Source organism: Sminthopsis crassicaudata, chromosome 1, assembly GCF_048593235.1.
Source record: "Sminthopsis crassicaudata isolate SCR6 chromosome 1, ASM4859323v1, whole genome shotgun sequence".
Taxonomy (NCBI): Eukaryota; Metazoa; Chordata; class Mammalia; order Dasyuromorphia; family Dasyuridae; genus Sminthopsis; species Sminthopsis crassicaudata.
Genome location: NC_133617.1, coordinates 705,880,724 through 705,900,669, shown reverse-complemented (window position 1 = coordinate 705,900,669; position 19,946 = coordinate 705,880,724). Strand labels below are relative to the sequence as shown.

At 43.1% G+C, this 19,946-nt stretch overlaps 1 protein-coding gene across 7 annotated transcripts; it reads left to right on the top strand.

Annotated features, from left to right (window-relative positions):
• The first annotated feature begins 1,064 nt into the window (after window positions 1–1,064).
• Window positions 1,065–19,355, top strand: IL17RE (interleukin 17 receptor E). Of its 7 annotated transcripts, XM_074283993.1 has the most exons (16): window positions 1,068–1,542; window positions 1,888–1,903; window positions 2,131–2,244; window positions 4,501–4,598; window positions 5,039–5,201; window positions 5,349–5,488; window positions 11,287–11,355; window positions 12,491–12,557; window positions 13,301–13,476; window positions 13,746–13,793; window positions 13,936–13,981; window positions 14,109–14,257; window positions 17,413–17,481; window positions 17,557–17,608; window positions 17,684–17,791; window positions 18,028–18,826. In XM_074283993.1, exons 1-16 carry the CDS (start codon window positions 1,408–1,410, stop codon window positions 18,678–18,680), a joined length of 2,103 nt encoding a protein of 700 aa, XP_074140094.1. In that variant the 5' UTR covers window positions 1,068–1,407; the 3' UTR covers window positions 18,681–18,826. The 7 variants fall into 7 exon arrangements, with proteins under 7 accessions (XP_074140093.1, XP_074140089.1, XP_074140090.1 ...); XM_074283989.1 differs by having other exon boundaries at window positions 1,067–1,542; window positions 17,413–17,608; window positions 18,028–19,355; XM_074283995.1 differs by lacking the exon at window positions 1,888–1,903 and having other exon boundaries at window positions 1,067–1,542.
• The last annotated feature ends 591 nt before the right edge of the window (window positions 19,356–19,946 follow it).

Here is a 19,946-nt window from a genome sequence, read left to right as displayed (position 1 = left end):
CTATCCACCCTCTTTCTCTGCCTTCACTCCTTCCATTTATGGTAAAACAGTCAACTCTAGTTACTTATTATTGCTTTCTTTCCAGTCTAATTTCTCAACTTCAGGAAGTAAGGGAATATGAGCCTGCCTTCCCTCCAGTCACTGAATAATCATTTATTAAGAGCCAGGCACTGTCTGCTATTGATAGCTATCAGCTATTGAGGTGTGAAGCCACAAGACAAGAGATGCTAGGCTTTGATCGCCAAGTTCTAGTCTCCTGATATTATAGGTGAAGGTGAGTCTCGGAGCAGAATGTCTAAAGTGGCCAAGGTCATTTGCTAGACAGTGGCAGAAATAAGATTCCGACCCAAATGTCTCGAGACTAACTCAAGTGTACTCGCACCATCCTATCCCGTAGTTTCTCTGTTCTCTCAGCTGCCTTAGGAGGCTTCCCATAATCAAGATACCAGACACAACGTCTACGTCTAGGGATAGAATCTGAACAGATTTATCTCCTTTTATCTATTTTTATTTATATATCTATACTATCTACGGATAGAATTATCTCAAAAGTAGGGGCTGAGGCAGTCTGAATGGGACATGAGAAGGAGGAAGCTGTGGGATGGTAGGGTCCCCACAAATAATGGAACCTACCCCTCCTGCTTTTTTTTTTTTTTTTTTCCAGCACAGGAAACCGCAGGAAACCAGGTCAGTATTGACACGGGCCCCTCCCCTATCTCCAGGGCTTGGCTTCTGGGCAGATTTTGGAGCTTCCTGACTCGACCGCCTGGAGATACGGGGCCTTGAGGTTCCTGAGTCCCTCTAACTTAGACCCTTTTCTCCGGAGTAGCTGGATCAAAAAGAGATATATGGGAGGAAGGAGAAAATTCGTTTTTATCGAGCCGGACTGAGGAACAAGAGACAGCAAGTGGCTCCCCAGAATTAGGGTGGAAAGCTTTTAGCGCTAGCTCAGCGCCGTGCATGTGCCTCGACAGCTCGCTCTTTTGAGATATAGGGCTGCTAGACAGCCTGGTGAAAAGATCGGAGCTCCAGGGCGGGAAGGTGAGGGGTGGGAGGGGTTAGGGAGCAGACACTCCTCCCTCGGAGAGCGCAGCCCAACCTTTCCCTCAAACTCAGGCCCTTTCCTTCACCTACCTGCTCCACCTCTAAAGGCAAGTCAACCTGGGGAGCATTTTGGCTCCGGAACTGGGAGCAGAACTCCCTTCCAGAACAAGCCCTAGCTCAGGAGAAGAGGAATGTGGTCTGGCCGGCTGCTGAGCAGCTAGGAGGAGCTTGGGGCAGCCGCAGGGGCAGGGGCGGGCTGGGGCTGGGGCTGGGGCTGGGGCGTCCCGCACCCGAGAGGGGCACCTGGCCGCCCATCTCCAGCAATGCAGCCATGCTCCCGGTGCGCTGAGCTCTCCGAGGCCCATGGGGAGCCTGGTGCCAGGGGCTCCCCTCCTCGGTCCTTCCTTTTTTCTTCTCCTCTGCCTCTCTGGTTCTGCTGGGATCAGATCCTCTCCTGTGACCTGGTGGGGGCTCCGATGCTTTCAGTCTTCCCGCATGGTAAGGACACGAAGCGCTGGGAACGACTCCCGCCCTTCCCCTGCTTCCCTGCCTTAGGTCTGGCAAAGATTCTCCTCAGCTTCGTTCCCTACTTCCCCCTTGTCCTCCCCTCCTCCTCCCAATGTCTCTGCTCGGAAAATAGACTGTTGGGGCAGGACTTCAGCGTGAAGGTGGTGGATTTGTGTCTTATAGAGAGTGGAACCAGCAAATGACCCTGCGTGGGTGGGTTACTAGCCCAATGACTTCCATCGGGCAGTTTGGGACAAAGGTCCTGGGCTAGTGTTTCCCTGACAATCTCTATATTAACGCTTCTTTTCTTTCTTTTCTACCCTGGCCCCTGAGCAGGATGACAATTTTATCGGTGAGTCTGTTTTCTCTTTTTGTAAAAGAAATATACACACACATACACATACATAGACACAGTATACACGCGTTTCAAGTCTCCGACGCTCCCTTCTCTGGAGCCCTGGCATACACATGTTTCAAGTTTCCCATGCTTCCTACTCCCCAGCCCTAACTTGTTCCTTCTGTCAGCACAGAAAAGTAAATGAGTCTCCAATGTCGGTCCCCCTTCCTAATGCCTTGCAGAAAAGCTTGCTCTTGACCTTCACCAGCATGGGATCCCCTCCACAAGGTCAAAGTGCACTTTGGTGTGGCGAAGCGCACTCTCCTTCCACATCCAACTTGCTTTGAACATTCCAGGTATGAAGAGCATAAATTTAGAATAGAGGTTCATCCTTTGGGATCAGTTAGTTCTCCTGAATAAGTTGGAGTGAGACTTAGACTATCAGATAGCCCATTCACGTTTAGTGAGTGGGCCCTTGGGGAAGGGAAGAGCTTAAGAAATAAAGTTAGAAATGAGAGATTAAAGCTGGAATCTTAGTTCAAACCTAGTATCTATAGAAACCCTGGTTTGTCTCTTATAGAAGTCCAAAGGAATAGAACATCATAAAATTATGGGATTTTAGAATTGGGAGGAATCTCAGAGATCATCTAGTTTAATGCTTTTGCTTTATAGATGGGGAAGCTTAAAGCCTGGAGAGTTCTTAGCTCAAGATCACATGGCTAATTAGTGGCTAAACCAGGACTTGTAGTCCCCATATATCTTATTTCTACACTTTTTTCTATGTTACCTGTGGAAGAACATGTTTGTTCACCTTCCTTCTGTGAATCTAAACAAATTTTCCTTGAAATGTTTCATATTTTTAGTCATTAGTAATTCTTTGTCTCATGAGGGTGCCTTTTCTAAATTCACTGTATAACGCACAATTTAGCTTACCTCTTGCTTAAAGATCTGTCTTTAAGTGATACTCTCCAGCTTCATTTTTGTACACTTGGATTTGGGGACTTTTCTATATAGAATCTCTGAAGTTTTATAGACTATGTTAATCAGATCTAGGATCAAAAGCTACAAAGACAGAACCTAGATCAAGCATTTATTAAGCGCCAACTATGTGCCTGTCACTGGACTAAGTGCTGGGGATACAAAAAAGTCAAAAGATAGTTCCTGCTCTTAAAAAACTCAGTCTAATGAAGGAGGCAACAGGCAAACAATATATATATATATATATACAGGATTAGTTGGGATGAACAATAGAGGAAAGGCATCAAGGGATTTCAAGAAAATCTTTTTGAAGAAGGTAGAATTTTAGCAGGGACTTGAAGGAAATCAAGAAGCAGAAATAAAAAGGAAGAGCCCCCTATCTGGGGGGGGTAGAGAGACAGTCAATAGTGGTCACCCTGACTTAGGAGACCAAGATTTTGAGGATTCATATGCCCTGACCATTTGTCTATCATCCCATTCCAATCACCATTTTGACATTGGTTTCAGTTTTGAAGGATGAAAAAACATAATCTCAGGCATCTATCTGAGCAGAGAACATTTCAGGCTGGCTCTGAATGGCTCAGATTGGTTGGAGTCTGTGGGATGTTTTCTCAAGGCAGATCTAAAGAGCTGAAGCCTTTTATTGGTGTATTTCTAGTGAGTAGGCCAGGAAAGAGTAACCACATGGGTTAGTGGTACCCTTTGAAGTAGGGGGTGGTACTTACTGAATTTTTCTGTCATTTTAGCTATTTCTACCCACATGTCCCTCCTCCCTGCCCATTTTGGGTCAAGAGGCCCATTCTAACCAGACTATAGCACCGACTGGGATTGATCTGAAATGTCTAAGGCTGAGATGATCTACAAAGAGATTCAGTCTTTTTGGTCTGTCTTTCTATAGTAACCCCATTTTCCTCCTGGATTTTTAACATTCATGAGAACTTTTAAGTGACAAAGTGCTTTAAATATAGCATCTCAGTTGTTTCTCATTATGACCCATGATAGAGGATAATATTAAGTTAATTTTACTGATGAGGAAACTGAGTCTGAGATAGAAAGACAAATGACTTGCTCAAGATTATATCTGTGAGATGGGATTCCAGACCAGGATTACATCTATTTCATCATGCTTTGTTTCCAAATGACAGTTTCTTTTTTTCTTTTTTAATTTTCAAAACTATTTCATTTTCCAAACACATGCAAAGATAGCCCCCAACATTTGTGTTCCAAATTTTTCTCTCTTTCTTGTTTACGTCCCCCCTCCCCAAAAGAGCAAGCAATCTGATAGAGGTTAAATGTGTGCAATTCTTTTAAACATATTTCTGCATTTGCAAATAATAGTTTCTAACATGCAATAATGCTTCATTAGGAAAAGAAGGTAGAGAAAAGACAGAGATGAGAATTTCGCATTTGGAGTCCACAGAACCTTGGTCCAAATCCTACCTCAGATTTTTATTAGCTGTTATTATCTTGGGCAAAGCAAAAATCTCTCCTAATCTCAATTTCTTCAATTGAAAAATGAAGGAGTTAGACTATCTGGTCTCTAAAATTCCTTCTAACTCCAATTCTATGGTTCTGTGACCTCCAAAACGATTATATATGTCCCCAGTAATGCTTTTCTTCTTCTCCATCCTCAGGTTTTCCAAAGCACCAGCTTCACTTTCTAGTGAGGAAATTTCACAAGTCCCATAAGCTCCAGCTCTGCATCAGGCTTAGAATGCCCACCACTGCCCAGGTAGCCTGCCTCTTCCTTCATTTGCCCACCCCTCTTCATTCTGCAGCTTGTCTGTGCCCTGACACCTATGCCATTTTTCTTACCAAAGTGTTATTACGTCTATCGCCCCATCTCATTCTCTCGTTGTCTAGTGAAAGATATGTAAAGGGAAGGGGAGATGGATTATTATTCTCATTTTACCGATAGGAAAACTGAGGCCTTGAATGACTTACTTACCTGTGGCCACACAGGTCAATAGGAGGACAGAGTCAGATCTCTGACCTCTAGTTCGAGGCCAATTGTGATCATCAACAAATATGTATTTATGATGACTATGGGGGTAAAATATAATAGGGATTTAAAGAAGACAAAAACTCAGTCTGTGCCCCAAGAAGCTCACCTTCTACTGGCAGAGGCAAACAACCGGGCACATGCAAGATTGTCTTATCCTCTATCCTCAGTGGAAGTGGCTATGTGACTGCTGCCGGGCTAGACAGGGCCACCATGTCGCTGTCTCCTTCCCAGCTGTGCCCAGCTCTGGCCTTCGCTTAAAACGGACCCAGCTTAGCCCTCCAGAAGTAGCTGATGGAACTCCACAGTTGCCTGATTCCCAAGGGCATAGAGGTGAGCACCAGGGCATGTTTCCTGGAAGGGCTAGCTGGGGCCATCCTCCCACCTCCCTACCCCCCAAAGATGTCCATGTATTGGTGGCCAAGCCTACCTGGACCATTCTGAGCTGAGTCATCTCCCAGCTCGTTCTGCTTGCTGCAGGGCCTGCGTTCTCCTTCACATTGCTGCCAGGAGAAAGGGCTGTTCAGGTGACAGCCCCACCGGGGCCTGACATCAGTGTGAGGCTGTGCCACCAATGGGTTCTCGAATGTGAGGAGCTGAGCAGTCCCTTCCACAGACAGGTAACAAAAATGCAATCCCCTGGGCAGGCAGACCACCTGGGCCCAAGGGTCCCTGGAGAGTATTCTCAGGGAAGGGAGAAGAACATAATCTTACCCAGAGCCCAATTTTATGTAGTCCTTTCAAATTTTAAAAGTGCTTTCTTCATAACAACTCTGTGATGTACATAGAGCAGATAGAGATTATGTCCATTTTACAGATGAGAGAAGTGAGATTTAGAGATTTTAGGGAGTTTAAATTCTATTGGAATTCACCTCACCTCACAGTGGAGAACCTGGAATTTAAACCCAGGCTTCTGACTCTGAGGTGAAGTGTTCTTTGTATTCTGCCAGTGCCTTCTAGGAGAGAATAATGTCTTTATGATAGGTCCCACGCTGTCTGGCCACCCAAGCTTTCTTCATGTTCTCACATCTATTCTCCAAGGTTCTCTGCATTGCTTATATCTGCCCTCTCCTGCCCTATCCCAGAGAGTCTCTGTGCCCTGATGCTATGAAAGTCATAGCATAAAAGATGATGGGCTGAACCTGTTGAGAATATGTATAAATGCATTTTAAGGAGAAACTTCTCATGTGTACTCCGACCTAACTGAGATGCTTCAGAAGGAAACTGACATTTTTGGTTATAGTCATTGTAGGCATTTGTTTTGCTTGATTATGCTCATTTGTTACAATGTGGGATTTTTTCTTTTTTTCTTTTTCCTTTGCTATTTTTAATAGTATTTTATTTTTCCAAATACATGGAAAGATAATTTTCAACATTAATTTCTAAGACTTTGTATTTCAATTTTACTCCCTTCCTTCCTCTTTTATGTCTCATTTCCCTAAGACAGCAATCTGATATAAGTTAAATATGTGTAATTCTTTTAAATATGTTTCCATATTTGTAATGTTGTGAAAGAAAAATAAGATCAAAAGGGAAAAACTATGAGAAAGAAAAAAAAAAACAAGCAAGCAAATAAACAACAACAAAAAGTGAAAATACTATGCCTTAAACCACATTTAGTCTTTGTAGTTCTCTCTCTGGATGGGGATGGCACTTTCCATCCCAAGTCTATTGGAATTGCCTTGAATCATCTCATTGTTGAAAAAAACCAAATCTATCAGAATTGATCATCACATAATCTTGTTGTAACTGTATATATTTTCACTGTATATAATTTTCTTTGGATTCTGCTGAGTTCATGTAAGTCTTTCCATGCTCTTCATTTCCTGCTCATCATTTTTTTTTATAAGATATATGCATGGGTAATTTTTCAGCGTTAACAATTGCCAAGCCTTTTGTTCCAACTTTTTCCCTCTTTCCCCACAGATGGCAGGTTGACCAATACATGTTCAATATGTTAAAGTATAAATTAAATACAATATATGTACACATGTCCAAACAGTTGTTTTGCTGTACAAAAAAGAATTGGACTTTGAAATAATGTACAATTAGCCTGTGAAGGAATCAAAAATTCGGGTGGACAAAATTAGAGGGATTGGGAATTCAATGTAGCGGTTCATAGTCATCTCCCAGAGTTCTTTCGCTGGGTGTGGCTGGTTCAGTTCATTACTGCTCTATTGGAACTGATTTGATTAATCTCATTGTTGGAGAGGGCCTCGTCCATCAGAATTGATCATCATATAGTATTGTTGTTGAAGTATACAACGATCTCCTGGTCCTGCTCATTTCACTCACCATCAGTTCATGTAAGTCTCTCCAGGCCTTTCTGAAATCATCCTGCTGGTCATTTCTTATAGAACAATAATATTCCATAACATTCATATACCACAATTTATTCAGTCATTCTCTAGTTGATGGGCATCCACTCAGTTTCCAGTTTCTGGCCACTACAAAGAGGGCTGCCACCAACATTCTTGCTCATGTGGGTCCCTTTCCCTTTAAGATCTCTTTGGAATATAAGCCCAGTAATAACACTGCTGGATCAAAGAGTATGCACAGTTTGATAACTTTTTGCTGCTCATCATTTCTTATAGAAAAATAATATTCCATTACTTTCATGTACCATAACTTATGCAGTGATTCCCCACTTGATAGGCATATGGCCTTTTTTTCTCTCCGGTTTTTAATAGAAAGGATATGGATAAGAGTGGAAAGGAGGTATCATTGGTGATATTGAAAAAAGAATATTGAAAAAAAATTTTTTTTAATGCATGAAAGAGAATGAGTGGAAGGAGACTCAAGCAGAATAATATTGAAAGTTGTGTTTTTTTTCTTTTTTTTAAAGAGGTGTGGAATAGCTATTTATAGTTTCATATATATTTTTGTGTTCTACTTTGTAATGGAAATGATCTTAATTTTTTTTGTGTGTGAAGTTCAGAATTTTAAAAGCAGCTCAGCTTTAAAAAAAAAAAAAAAAGGTGTGCTTAGGGAAAAGGATCTATGTGTGCAAAAATGTTTGTAGCAGCCCTTTTTGTAATGGCAAGGGACTGGAAACTCAGTGGATGCCCATCAGTTAGGAAATGGCTATAATAAATAAATGATGGTATATGAATGTTATGGAATATTATTGTTGTATAAGAAATGATCAGCAAGATGATTTCAGAGATGCTGGTGAGATTTACATGAACTGATGCTAAGTGAAGCAAGTAGAACCAAGAGAACATTGTACATAGCAACAAAATTATGTGATGATCAATTCTGATGGAAGGGATTCTTTTCAATAATGAGGTGGTGATTCAGGACTTGTGATGGATTCTGAGAGAGCTAGGGGTATTGAATGTGGTACACAACATAATATTTTCACCTTTTTTGTTGTTGTTTAGTTGGCTTTTGTTTTCATTTTTTTTCCTTTTTAGTCTGATTTTTCTTGTGCAGCATGACAATGAGGAAGTATGTATAGAAGAGTTATACATGTTTTACATATATTAAATTACTTTCCATCTAGGGGAGGGAATGAAGTGAACAAATTTGGAACATAAGGTTTTACAAGAGTGAATGTTGAAAACTACCTTTGCATATAGTTTGAAAATAAAAAGCTATTATTAAAAAAAAAAAAAAAAAGTTGTGCTTACTGGAATCTCCAATTTAAAAAAAACAACAACATGTAAATGCAGATCTCTGTGTCACATGTAACTTATCACATACATAAATATACATATGTGTGTATATAAATATATGCACACATAGACACATGCATACATATATAACTAAGATTTTGAGCTTAGAATGACTTCAGAAGCCATACAGACATCCTCATTTTACCTTGCCTCAGGTCATCACACCGGTACTCTTTCTGCAGAGATAGAATTCAAATGTAAATCCCCTGATTTCAAATTCAATGGGCAACTTTTCAGTAATTCACATCTCTTTCCCTCTGAGTCTCACTATTCTAACTAATGCTGCTATAAAAATCTTTATACTTAGAGTACTTTAATTTTTTTTTTCTTGATATGTAGTTCCAACTTTGGATAGATCACTAAGTCAAAGGACATGGCCGATTTTGTCACATGGGGCTTGTTTGCTTTCCAGAAATGTTACTCTGTTCAGCACTGGAGAATATACTTGCATCATTAATTTTCTTTTTTTTTTTTTTTTTTTAATTTAATGGTTTAATAGTGATAGTTAAATGCACATATGGAGGTCCCTTGTAGTTTTCATTCTTGTCTCATTTAATTATTTTAATGATTAGGGGAAACACTGGCTCTGGAGTGAGGAGAACCTGAATTCAAGTGTGATCTCAGACACTTACCAGCTGCATGACTCTGGACAAATCATTTAATGCTGATTGCTTTCCCCAAAAGAAAATTATTAGTGAGGTTAAGTGTTTCCCTATGTTTATTTACTCTTTGCTTTCTTTTCCCATGAATTGTCTAATTTTTACTTTCAGAACCTTCTTTTTAAAAAAAACATTTTGGGATGCCTTTTGTCTACACAGCACAATTATTTCTGAAAATCATTGAATATAATCCAACACTTCTTGTAACAATATGTATATTAACTAGATATAACTATATATTTAGTAAGTCTGTAGTATAAACTTTCTATAGTTATAGTAATTCTCTTTATAGTAGCTCTATCTGTCTATCTATCCCATAGATGTAGCAACTATATCTGACAATGTAATGTATCTTCATCTTGTGCTCTTCTATGAGGAGGGGGAAAGTTTCATTATTTGTTCTTCAGTTCCATTAAGTGGTTTTTATGAATTGTCTCTCCTTCCTTTTACTTCTCTTTTGTGTGTGTGTGTGTGTAAGTTGGAGATTTTGTTTTGTTATTTCATTAGTGTGGGAGAATTCTTGACATGGAAAGTCCTACCCTGATTCAGAGTTTCATCTCATCTGTAACTTTTCTAAAGACTTGCCAGGGGTTAAGTAATTTCTTTATGATCACTTACATACATACCATCATGATGCTGAGATAGTACCTGAACCCAGAGTTTCCTAATCCTAGACCAGACCTTTCCACTATGCTTCCCTGCCCTCATAATAGTTTTCTGTATGTTCTGGAAATCAAGATATGTCTATTCTCTCTTTTTTCCCCCCCCTTTTTATTTTAGGCTCATTGCTTCCATTGTTCAAATATAATTGAACCCATCAATTTTGACCTCAATAATTTCTTCTATTGCTTTAAGAAATTTATGGAGGAGATACTTTTAAGGGGGTGGGGTGGATTTCTGTGACTCTGACCAATCAAGGGTTAACAACATGACACCCTGTCTTGAAAAGGTTGCTAAATCTGAAACTATAACAAGCAGTGGGGCTGAAATTCCAGCCAAGGTTTTGAGGTAAAAATGGTTAGAAAAATTCATTTTAACATCCCCTTATAGTTGCCTAGAAGGCTTTATGTTTTTCAAAGCTCTCTCATGCATTAACCTTTGATCTTCATAGGTGCCTAGTGAAATTAGTAGGAGAGGGATTGTTTTGTTTATTTTAATTTTTCAATTTTTTTCAATTATCAAGCGTCTATTTTTGTTTCCTCACCGAAAAAAGAAAACCAAGCCTTCGTAATATAAATGCATGATGAAGCAAAACAAAGTCTTTCATTGGCCATGTCTATAAATATGTGTCATAGTCTTCATATTGGGTCTATCATTTCTCTGTCAGGAAATGAGCATTATTCTTCATTATCAGTGGAATAGGAATTATTGATACCATTTTATAGATAAGCACAACTGAGGCCCACAGAGATTAGTCAATTTGTTCATGGTCACTCTGTGAATTAGTGTCACTAGTTGGTACTAGAACTCAGGCCTTTTGACTTCCTTGTCCAGTCTTCCAACCTGCTATATGTGTCTGGCATTTCATCTCCCCCCTTCTCTCAAGATGAATTCTTTCTTGATTTAACCTATGTCCTAGTGCTCCAATAAGCTTCATCTCTCATTAGCTCAAAGCTGTTGCCTCTGAGGTCAGGACAGCATGGGATTATAGACATATCATATGTGTCATACATAACCTGGCAATCCTGGCAGCCTGCTTCCTGGTTCTGATCCCTGTGAGCAGCCCTGGGGGTGGGATATTCCATTCCAAATCTCCTTGTACATACATACCCCTAATCCTTTTCCCAGAATATCATTGTCAGAATTCCAGACAACAAAATGTAGAGAATGGGAGTAATGAAGCAAACAATTAAATACAAAATACAGACCTTTCCCTTATAGAGCAGTTTTTTCAAAGGAAAAAGAAAGAGTATTTTGCAATGGACAAATTTGATATATTTGGGAATTTTCAAGCTAGTTCCTACTTTTCTCTTCCTCAATCCTTAAGCCTCCAGATCTTTTTCACTGGCCTGGAGATACCCATCCAGGATGCACCTGCCCCTTTCTCAGGCATCTTGCCTTCCCTTTCTTCTTCTCATACAGGAGACTCTGTCTGGAGGTCACACGGTCCAGTTGCCCTATGAGTTCCTGCTGCCCTGTCTGTGTATAGAGGTGAGAGGGGGTGTTGCTGATACTTTGATAGGGGCATAAATGTATTTTTAATTCTCCAGAGTCCCATGGAGAATATTGGCCCTCATCTTCCTCATGTCTGGAGACTCATTTTTCTCCCAACCATGGGATATCGAGGAAGAACTTGGGATGGTTAATCTGAGAAGTGAAACTAACATCTATGTCTCATTTAGACATTAGCTGCTCATTAGAGCATCTCTAAAGTACTCTGTGTAGACTTTCTCCTTTGATCTTTATAACCCCCATATGGTCGGTTCTATTATTGCCCCCAGTTTGCAGTTAAAGAATGGAGGCTTTAAGAGGTTGTGATTTGCCTAGGGGGTCACACAACTATTGTCTAAGGGGGGAACCTGAATTCCAATATTCTTGACTCCAGCATTTTATTCACTGTACCAGTTTGTCTCTTGCACCCAATATAGGACTAATCTGATGCTAATTTTGCTTCAGAATGCTGTCAGTCAATAGTCAATGACCATTTATTAAGTTGTCCAAAGAGTTCAGAACTCAACTGACCTAGTCTCCATTAGGGTCATTTGAAGGGACAATCCTGACTTCTAGTGACCATTCCCCTCCTCCCACACCTTCATATGGATTAGTTGATAAAATAAGATGGAAAAGAAGGAGCACAAGATGCTGAAGCTATAGAACATGGCAGGATGGGGCAATATAGCAGATGGTTTATGGGTAAAAAAAAAAAAAACAACTGAATGCAAAGGAAGAGAAACAAGAAAGTACTCCATTATGGGGCCCTAATGCTTTAGGAGGTATTGCTGAAATGAGACTGGAAGTAGGGAGATGGAGCCCAAAGGGTGAGGGTGGCAAGCAACTCAGATATGACATTGTACTTGGTGGAAAAAAAGGAAATTAAATGTCAGCTATTATTATTATTCACATTTTATTTTGCTTCCCACTTAGTGATTTTTCCTCTCCTTTAAGAAGTTGGGTTCTCTTGATTTGTGTGTGTCCCCTTTTTGTATGTTGAATATATACCCTAGTTCTTTATCTCTGATCCCAGAGAACTGGATTCTAATGGGGCTAGATTAAAGTGGGTTTGGGGTCTAAGTGGTAGAAAAAAAATCTGCCCCTCTGAGCATACCCTACACCTTCATTTTATCAGGCAGCATACCTGCACCAGGACAGTGTGCGGAAGAAGCAGTGTCCCTTGAAGGACCAGCCTGAAGTCTGTGAGTAGCCCACACAAACCTCATCCCACTCCCTCACTCCAAGGATAAACTTGTCCAAATAACTTTACCACAGGGACCTGGGGATCGGGGTGAACGGGGGGAACTGCCTTGTTTTTGCTTTTTGGGAAAAGGAGAGAAGCTGGCAGTGGTATTGACATTCCATGTATTGACATTCCAGTCAGTCAGTTAATAAACATTGAAACTTTGGTGGGTATGCTATTTCTCCCTCCCAGTAGCCTAGATAGGGAGAATGATATACAATGCCATCATCTCAGTAAGAAATTGTTGAGCGAGTGGTATGAAACAGCACAAGTTACAACATAGTAACCAATTTTATGGAATAAACTGTAAATACTCTTAAAGCTTTTGAAGAAGAAAAAAAAAAAACCATGAATTGGAGCAGAGGAATTTGAACTGGACTTTGAAGTGTGGATAGTATTGAATACTTAGTGGGAAAGAACAGCATTGATAAACTCCCAGAGAGGGAAACAGGGTCTGCATATGGTGGTAGGGAAGGGAGAAGACAAGGGAAAGATGGGTGGAATAGAGCATACAGGTTGGAGAGCCATTGGTTCGAGGGTGGGATCAGATAGGAAGGACATTGGAATAGCTTGATCTGCCTTGTCCTTGATAGTACCGTAATGAAGAAATCATCTTGGATCTGGGGAGGGGGCAAGGACAGTTTGAAGCAAAGACAGGCCTGAGGGTGAGCAAACACCTCACCAAGACACGTCTGCCCACAGACAGCATGGACTTCTGGAGGTCGGTACACTTCACTGACTACAGCTACCAGGACCAAATGGCCATGACCCTAACCTTACGCTGCCCAGTGAAGCCCGAGGCCACCCTGTGCCAGAAGCAGAGCTGGCACAGTCCCTGTGAAGCCCTTCCCAATGCCACCGTGTCTGAGTCGGAGGGGGTAAGGAGGGGGCAGAGGGGAAGAAAGGAACTGGGGGAGAGAGAGGTGGGGAGCAAGAAAGGGACAGAGATGGCTCAAGATAAACAGGAATGGGGGAGTGAGAGGAGAGAGGGAAGGAGAGGAAAAGAGAGAGAAGGAGGGCGGATGATTTTCAGATCTAACATTAAGGGAGCTTTCAATACATTATGTGTAGCCCCACCACATGAGATGACCCTGGGATGAGTGGGGGCTCAAAACTTCTCCAGTGTGACTCCCTTCTCTCCCAACAGTGGTACGTGGTGGAGAAGGTGGATTTGCACCCTCATCTTTGCTTCAAGGTATGGCTCTAGCTGCAGAAAATTCTGGGAAGGAGAGTTGGGGCTTTGGTTAAACAGGGGATGGAAGGTCACAGGAAGGGGGAAATATATATCTTTCCCCCTTCCACCTCCATCCTGATAACTTTGTTTTCCTCTTTCCTAGTTCTCTCTTGGGAATAGTAGCCATGTTAAATGCCCCCAGAGGAACGGTGAGCATGTAATCTTCTCTCATGTACCCCATCCCCCTTTTAGCCTTCACTCACCTACAACCATCAGGATCCTCACCGTTTGTGCATCTCTGTAATCTGTATGTCTGTGCACCCCTCCCCCTCCCAGCCTCTTCCTGGAACGTGAGTATGGATATCCAGTACAAACAGCTCATCCTGCGCTTCTCCTCAAGGACCCCGGCTGCTTTCAGTGCTGCTTGGTGCCTGCCGGGGAGGGAGCATCACGATCCCCAGCTGCCTGTTTACTCTGTCAGTCAGGTACGGTCCCTGAAGCCAAGACTGAGCTCTGCCGTCTCCTCCAGAAGCCTCCATCTCTCCCCCCCTCCCCCACGCCCCACTCTTCTAGGTTATAGCATTCCCTTCACCCCCTGAGAACTAGCCCCGAGCACAAGGGGTCTGTGGGTGGGGGTGTTGATATTAGGGATAAAGCAAAAGTTTTTGCATTGCACTCATTGCAATACCTTTGTTTGCCTCTATCTTGTCCCATTATCCTTCTGCCATTTATCAAGAGAAGATCTAGAAGGAAAAGTGGTTGTCAAGTATTTGAAGGGAAGAAGGGGAAAGAGTCTTATTCTTTTTGGCCCCAGAGAGTGGAACCAGGAACTATAAGGGAAAGTTGTAGAAAGGCTGATTTTATCTTAATGTAAGGGAAAACTTCCCAAAGAATCAGAGCAATTCAAAAGTAAAAAGTGGTGACCCTTAGGGTTTTCAAGCAAAGTTTGAATGACCCTTTCTTAGGGATGCTAGGGAAGTTATTCTTTTTTTTTTTTCTTTTTCTTTTTTTTGCTGAGGCATTTGGGGTTAAGTGACTTGCCCACAATCACACAGCTAGAAAGTGTTACATGTCTGAGATCAGATTTGAACTCAAGTCCTCCTGACTTCAGGGCTGGTGCTTCGGGAAGCTATTCTTTAATGCCTTTTGAGATTTCTTATCTAAGTCTTAAAAGCAGCGGTTCTTAATCCAGGAGCCATGAACTTTTAATTTCTTTTTTTTTTTTTTTTTTTGATAATTGTATTTCAATATAATTTATTATATTAGCAAACCTATATATTTTATTTTATGCATCTAAAAACATTACCCTGACATCCTTTTCAGATGTCCATAGGCTTTACCAGATGCCCAACGGGTCTCTGGCGCCAAAAGAATTGAAAACCTCTATCTTAGATTCTGATTTCTGTTAGGTTATCTAGAAGAATATTTCCTAACTTTTCAGTTCCTGACACATCTGTGAACTTAATAGGCTGTGACAAGTAGGAAGTTATCCAATCCTCTAACTCCCTTTGACCACTTCATTTTGGAGCTAGCCAACTGTTCACTCATACCTCATTTTATATTTACACAAGCATTCTCACACATTCTCTCTGCTCTATACCATGGCCACAGTCATCTCATCTTTCATCCCAATACCTCCAACATAACCCAGATGTCATAACACAATGGGACATCTTTGAGCATCCAATTCCCTTGCACGTCATGGCTTCTCCTCCCTGATATCATGGCCCTCTTCAAGAATGAAGGACAAACCAGCACCACAACATATCAGGCTGGACAATAGGTCTTAGAAGTATCTCTGCTGTTCTTTCTTTGAAGACTAAATCCACTTACTTTGGTCAGTCCTCAGCAAGGAGCAGAATCGGATCCATACTTTTGAACAAATCTTTTTTTATTTCTTTCTAAACCATGTTTTAGGGATTCTTTTGATTTTTACATCATAATTATTTCATTTCATTGCCCCTCTACGAACTCTCTCTTATAACAAAGAAAAACAGTTCAGCAAAAAAAGTCTTAAAGTGACCCTCTTATTGGACATATATTCTGTTTTTGTAGTTTTCCAGTTCTCTTTTGAATCTGTTATCTATCCTCTAGAACCTTCTTTGTTTTCTTCTCTCATAGTTGAAATCTTTTCATTTTACATTGTAGTCATTATCCTATTTCTCTTGGGCCTGCCTATTTTACAGTCAGTTCATACAAATCTTTCCATGCTTCTCTGAATTTCCTCATGTTCATCATTTCTTACTATATAATGACATATCATTATCAGAGGATTGAGGATTTTTTTTTTTGTTTTTTTAGCTATTCCCCATTGATGAAGAGTCACTTTATATCCATTTCTTTGGTTCTAGCACAAAGTGCTGATTTTTTTTGTATAAATTGACTTCTTTTGAGTATATGCCCAGTAGCAGGATTGCTAGGTCAAAGGTATGGACACTACTCATTTTCTTGCATACTCTCCACTTTTTTTTTTCTTTTTTTTTTTTTTTAAGAATAGTTGAACACTAAAATCCGCCAACATTGAGTAAATCAGTATGGCAATCTTCCCACTGAAATCAGACGAGGTGCCTTTTGAGAGTTCCTTATCTACATTTTATTTATTTATTTATCTATTCATTCATCCATTTGTTTATTTATATTTGTTTATTTATTTATTTATTTGAGTGGCAATAAGGGTTAAATGACTTGCCCAGAATCACACACACACAGCTGGTGTTGAGTGTCTGAGGCCAAATTTGAAACTCAGGTCCTTCTGAGTTGATGCTCTATCCATTGTGCCATTTAGCTTTCCTTTTACATACATTTTAAAGCACCAGTTCTTAACCTGGCACTGGTTATCTATCTACTATACCATCTAGCTTCTCCTTTACTTACATTTTAAAGCAGAAGTTCTTAACCTGGGGGCTGTGCATTTGGTTTTCTAAAATCATTATTCTAATAACTATATTTCAATGGAATTATCTTTGCAATCCTGTGTGTTTTAGTTTTATGTACCTAAAAACCCTGTTCAGAGAAAGGGGTTGTTTCTTTTCATGTCCAACCTCCTCATTTTGTCGCTTAGAAAACAGGTCTAAAGAGAGAAAGGAATTTGCCGAGGTCCTATAGTAAGTAGCGCGCTTAGGATTTGAATATAAGTGCTCTGACTAAAGATTGACTACTTTCCACTGTATTGTCCCAGCAATGGTAAGGGCTGCCTCGCTGACTCCCCCAAAGCACAGCTCTGTTCTCACTCCTTGCACGTGAATTCTCACTTCTATTAAAGTGTCCAGACCAGAGGTGCAGTAGTGAGGGACGGCTTCAGGAGAAGGCATGTCTGGACTCCATCTCCTCAGAAATGAGGTGGATAGGCAGAAAGGAGACAGAAAAGAATCCCTGATCATAAAAGCCTAGAACCACAGATCAGAGCTGGAAGCAATCTTAGAGGCTATTTCTCATTTTTCTGGGTGAGGAAATGGAGGCAAACGGAGGCTAAATGGCAGGATCCCACAGCTAGTGATTGTCTGAGGCAGGATTTGAACTCAGTTCTTCCTGCTCCAAGTGTGCGCTATCCACTGTCAAAGCGGGGAGAGCATGGAAAGATATAGGACCCTTTAACCATTTACATGTATGGGGATGACCATTGTATCCTTTGTTCCCATAGCCTCAAGGATCCAGCCCGGTGAAGTCAGACCTCCTCATCCCCTTACAGAGCCTCGGGGGCTGTGTTCTGGTAATGACCCTTTCTCATCCCCACCCGCCTCCTTCCTCCCCTCCCTTCGTTCTCATTGGGGACCCTTTTCCTCAGGTGTGGCGGTCAGACGTCCAGTACGCCCAGAAGCACCTTTTGTGCCCCGATGGTAAGTTCTCAGGCTCAGAGATGATGGAGGGGGTGAGATCGGGGCCTCCTCTGACCTCGCCTCTGCCCGCCTCAGTCTCTCACAGGCACTTGGGGCTTCTGGCTCTGGGGCTGTTGCTGGGGACCGCCTTGCTGGTGACTGTCCTGGTTTTGAACTGCCAGGGCTTACGGAGACTGCTGACAGGTGAGAGGGCCAGGACTGGCCGGAGGTACTTGAGGAGGGGAAGGGATGTGCCTTGGGGGCTCCTCTGGGGAGCAGATCGTCTCCTTCTCTCCCAGTTCCCAAGCGGTGCCCGCCGGGCTGTCCCTGGCCTAGCCCGGCCCGAGCGAGGGGGCAGGGAGGCGGGCGGGATGGGCGGCCCCCGCCCCCGCCCTCTCCTTCAAGCCGCCCCGGCCTTTGTCCCTGCTTTCTCTCCACAGGCCCCCGCGGACCCCGGCCCGTACTGCTGCTCTACTCTGCAGACTCGGAGGCGCACCGCCGTCTGGTGGGCGCCCTGGCCGAGCTGCTGAGGGTGGCCCTGGGAGGCGGCGGCGAGGTGATCCTGGACCTGTGGGAGGGGGAGCGCGTGGCCCGCCTGGGGCCTCTTCCTTGGCTGTGCGCAGCCCGGGCCCGCGTGGCGCAGGAGCGGGGCGCCGTGCTGCTCCTCTGGAGCCGGACCAGCAGCCGCCTCTACCGCCGCTGGCGGGCCGGGGCCGGGGGCGAGCAGGACACCCAAGACCTGTTCCGCGCCGCCCTGAGCTGCTGCCTCCCCCCTGGCCCGAGCCCCGCGAGAGGGGCGCCACCTCTCCTGCTGGCCTTCTTCGGCAAGCTTGGAGCCGCGGAGGACGTTCCCCGGCCGCTGCGCGCTCTCCCGCGCTTCCGCCTGCTGGGCGAGCTGCCCCCGCTGCTCCGGGCCCTGGGCGCGGAGGACGCTCGCGGCGCCCCGCGTGGGCTCGCGCTCTGGCCCCGGCTCGGACCCCGCCCCCCGGGGCGCGAAGACTGGCGGCGCTATTTGCGGAAGCGCCTGCAGCTGTGCCAGAGGCTGGAGCGGGAGGCGGCGCGGGCGGAGCTGCTGCGCTCCGACCGCCGCTGAGTCGGAAGGGAATGGGGGAGAGGTGCCTTTGTTCCTCCGGCCCGGGGGGGACGGGAAAGCCGGCGTTCTGTGCAGAAAGCGACCTCGGGGAGGCCAGAAGGGGCTCCTCCCCATCGCCAAGATGGAGCCCTGTCCCCTCAGAAGTGGCCCTCCAGAGGAGCCTGTGTCTCCAGGAGTGGGGAGGGGGAGAGGCTCGGAGAGGACCTCTCCGAGCATGGACTGGAAGCGCAAAGCATTTGGCCGCCCTCCCCGCAAAAGGGGTTGAGATCCTTCCATCTGTGGCGAGGGGCTGCCTCCTAAAGCACAGCTCTGTTCTCACTCCGCACATGCTTCTCACTTCTATTACAAGTGTCTAGACCAGGGCTGAGGTACGCGGTCCGCACTCCTCGCCTTCCCGCCCCTCCGGCCCAGTCTCCTGTTGGATACCAGTAAAGAGATCAACACTCGAGCAAACGTGTGAGCCCAGAGTTCCTGCCCCCAGCTCCCACGGATGACATTTGCCTGGGGTTCAGCTAGCCTCCTTCCTCTGCCCCCATCCCCGAGATTTAGGGAGGAAGTAATAAATTTGGCTAAACTGGGTAGAGGAGGAGCAGCTACTCCAGGTTACTTTTCACAGCTTGATTGGCATGGCTGCCCAAAGCAAACATGGTGAATAAAAGTCTATGAAAACACGGGTATATGAACTTCGATTCGTTCATTATAAAGACCAAATTCTGGGAGAAAAGAGAATGAACCACGTCCTTCCTTTTGGAAAGGGAGGAGAGGAGAATTACCGCTATGTTAATTTTACACGACTTTTGTTTTTGTTTAAAAAAAAAAAAAGTTCAATTGTATGTGGGGTATGTTGAAAAATAATTTTTAAAAATTCATTATGGGGAGGGAGAAGATTTGAAACTGAAAATAAATTTTTTTTATATTAAAGTGCAATTGTAAAATATTTTAAAATATACTGCTAATATATTAAACTCTATTATAGATTCATAGTGTTATCTATTCTAATTTTCTGGCCTTTGCATGTGGAATTGTTGACGTTCATTTACACAACGTATATATTTTATGCCCCAAATGAAATGTTTTCCAAAAAGATATCGAAGGCAATAAAGTGAGAGGTTAACCATCAAAAAAAAAAAAGGCATCAGTAAGCTGTTTGAAAAGATCAGCATGAAGGAACCCAGATGTTCATCAATGGTTACAAGAATGGGTGCATAGGAGTCAGATAGGAGAAATATAGCAACTAAGCTTTACAGCTCAGTTATTATACTTAGA

Bases quoted from the DNA above. Each gene is read 5' to 3' on its own strand.
- IL17RE (XM_074283988.1), top strand. From the start codon at position 1,408: ATGGGGAGCCTGGTGCCAGGGGCTCCCCTCCTCGGTCCTTCCTTTTTT. The intron at 11,356-12,490 runs GTGAGAGGGGGT...TCATTTTATCAG, and splicing joins TGCCCTGTCTGTGTATAGAG to GCAGCATACCTGCACCAGGA. The intron at 17,792-18,027 runs GTGAGAGGGCCA...TTCTCTCCACAG, and splicing joins CTTACGGAGACTGCTGACAG to GCCCCCGCGGACCCCGGCCC.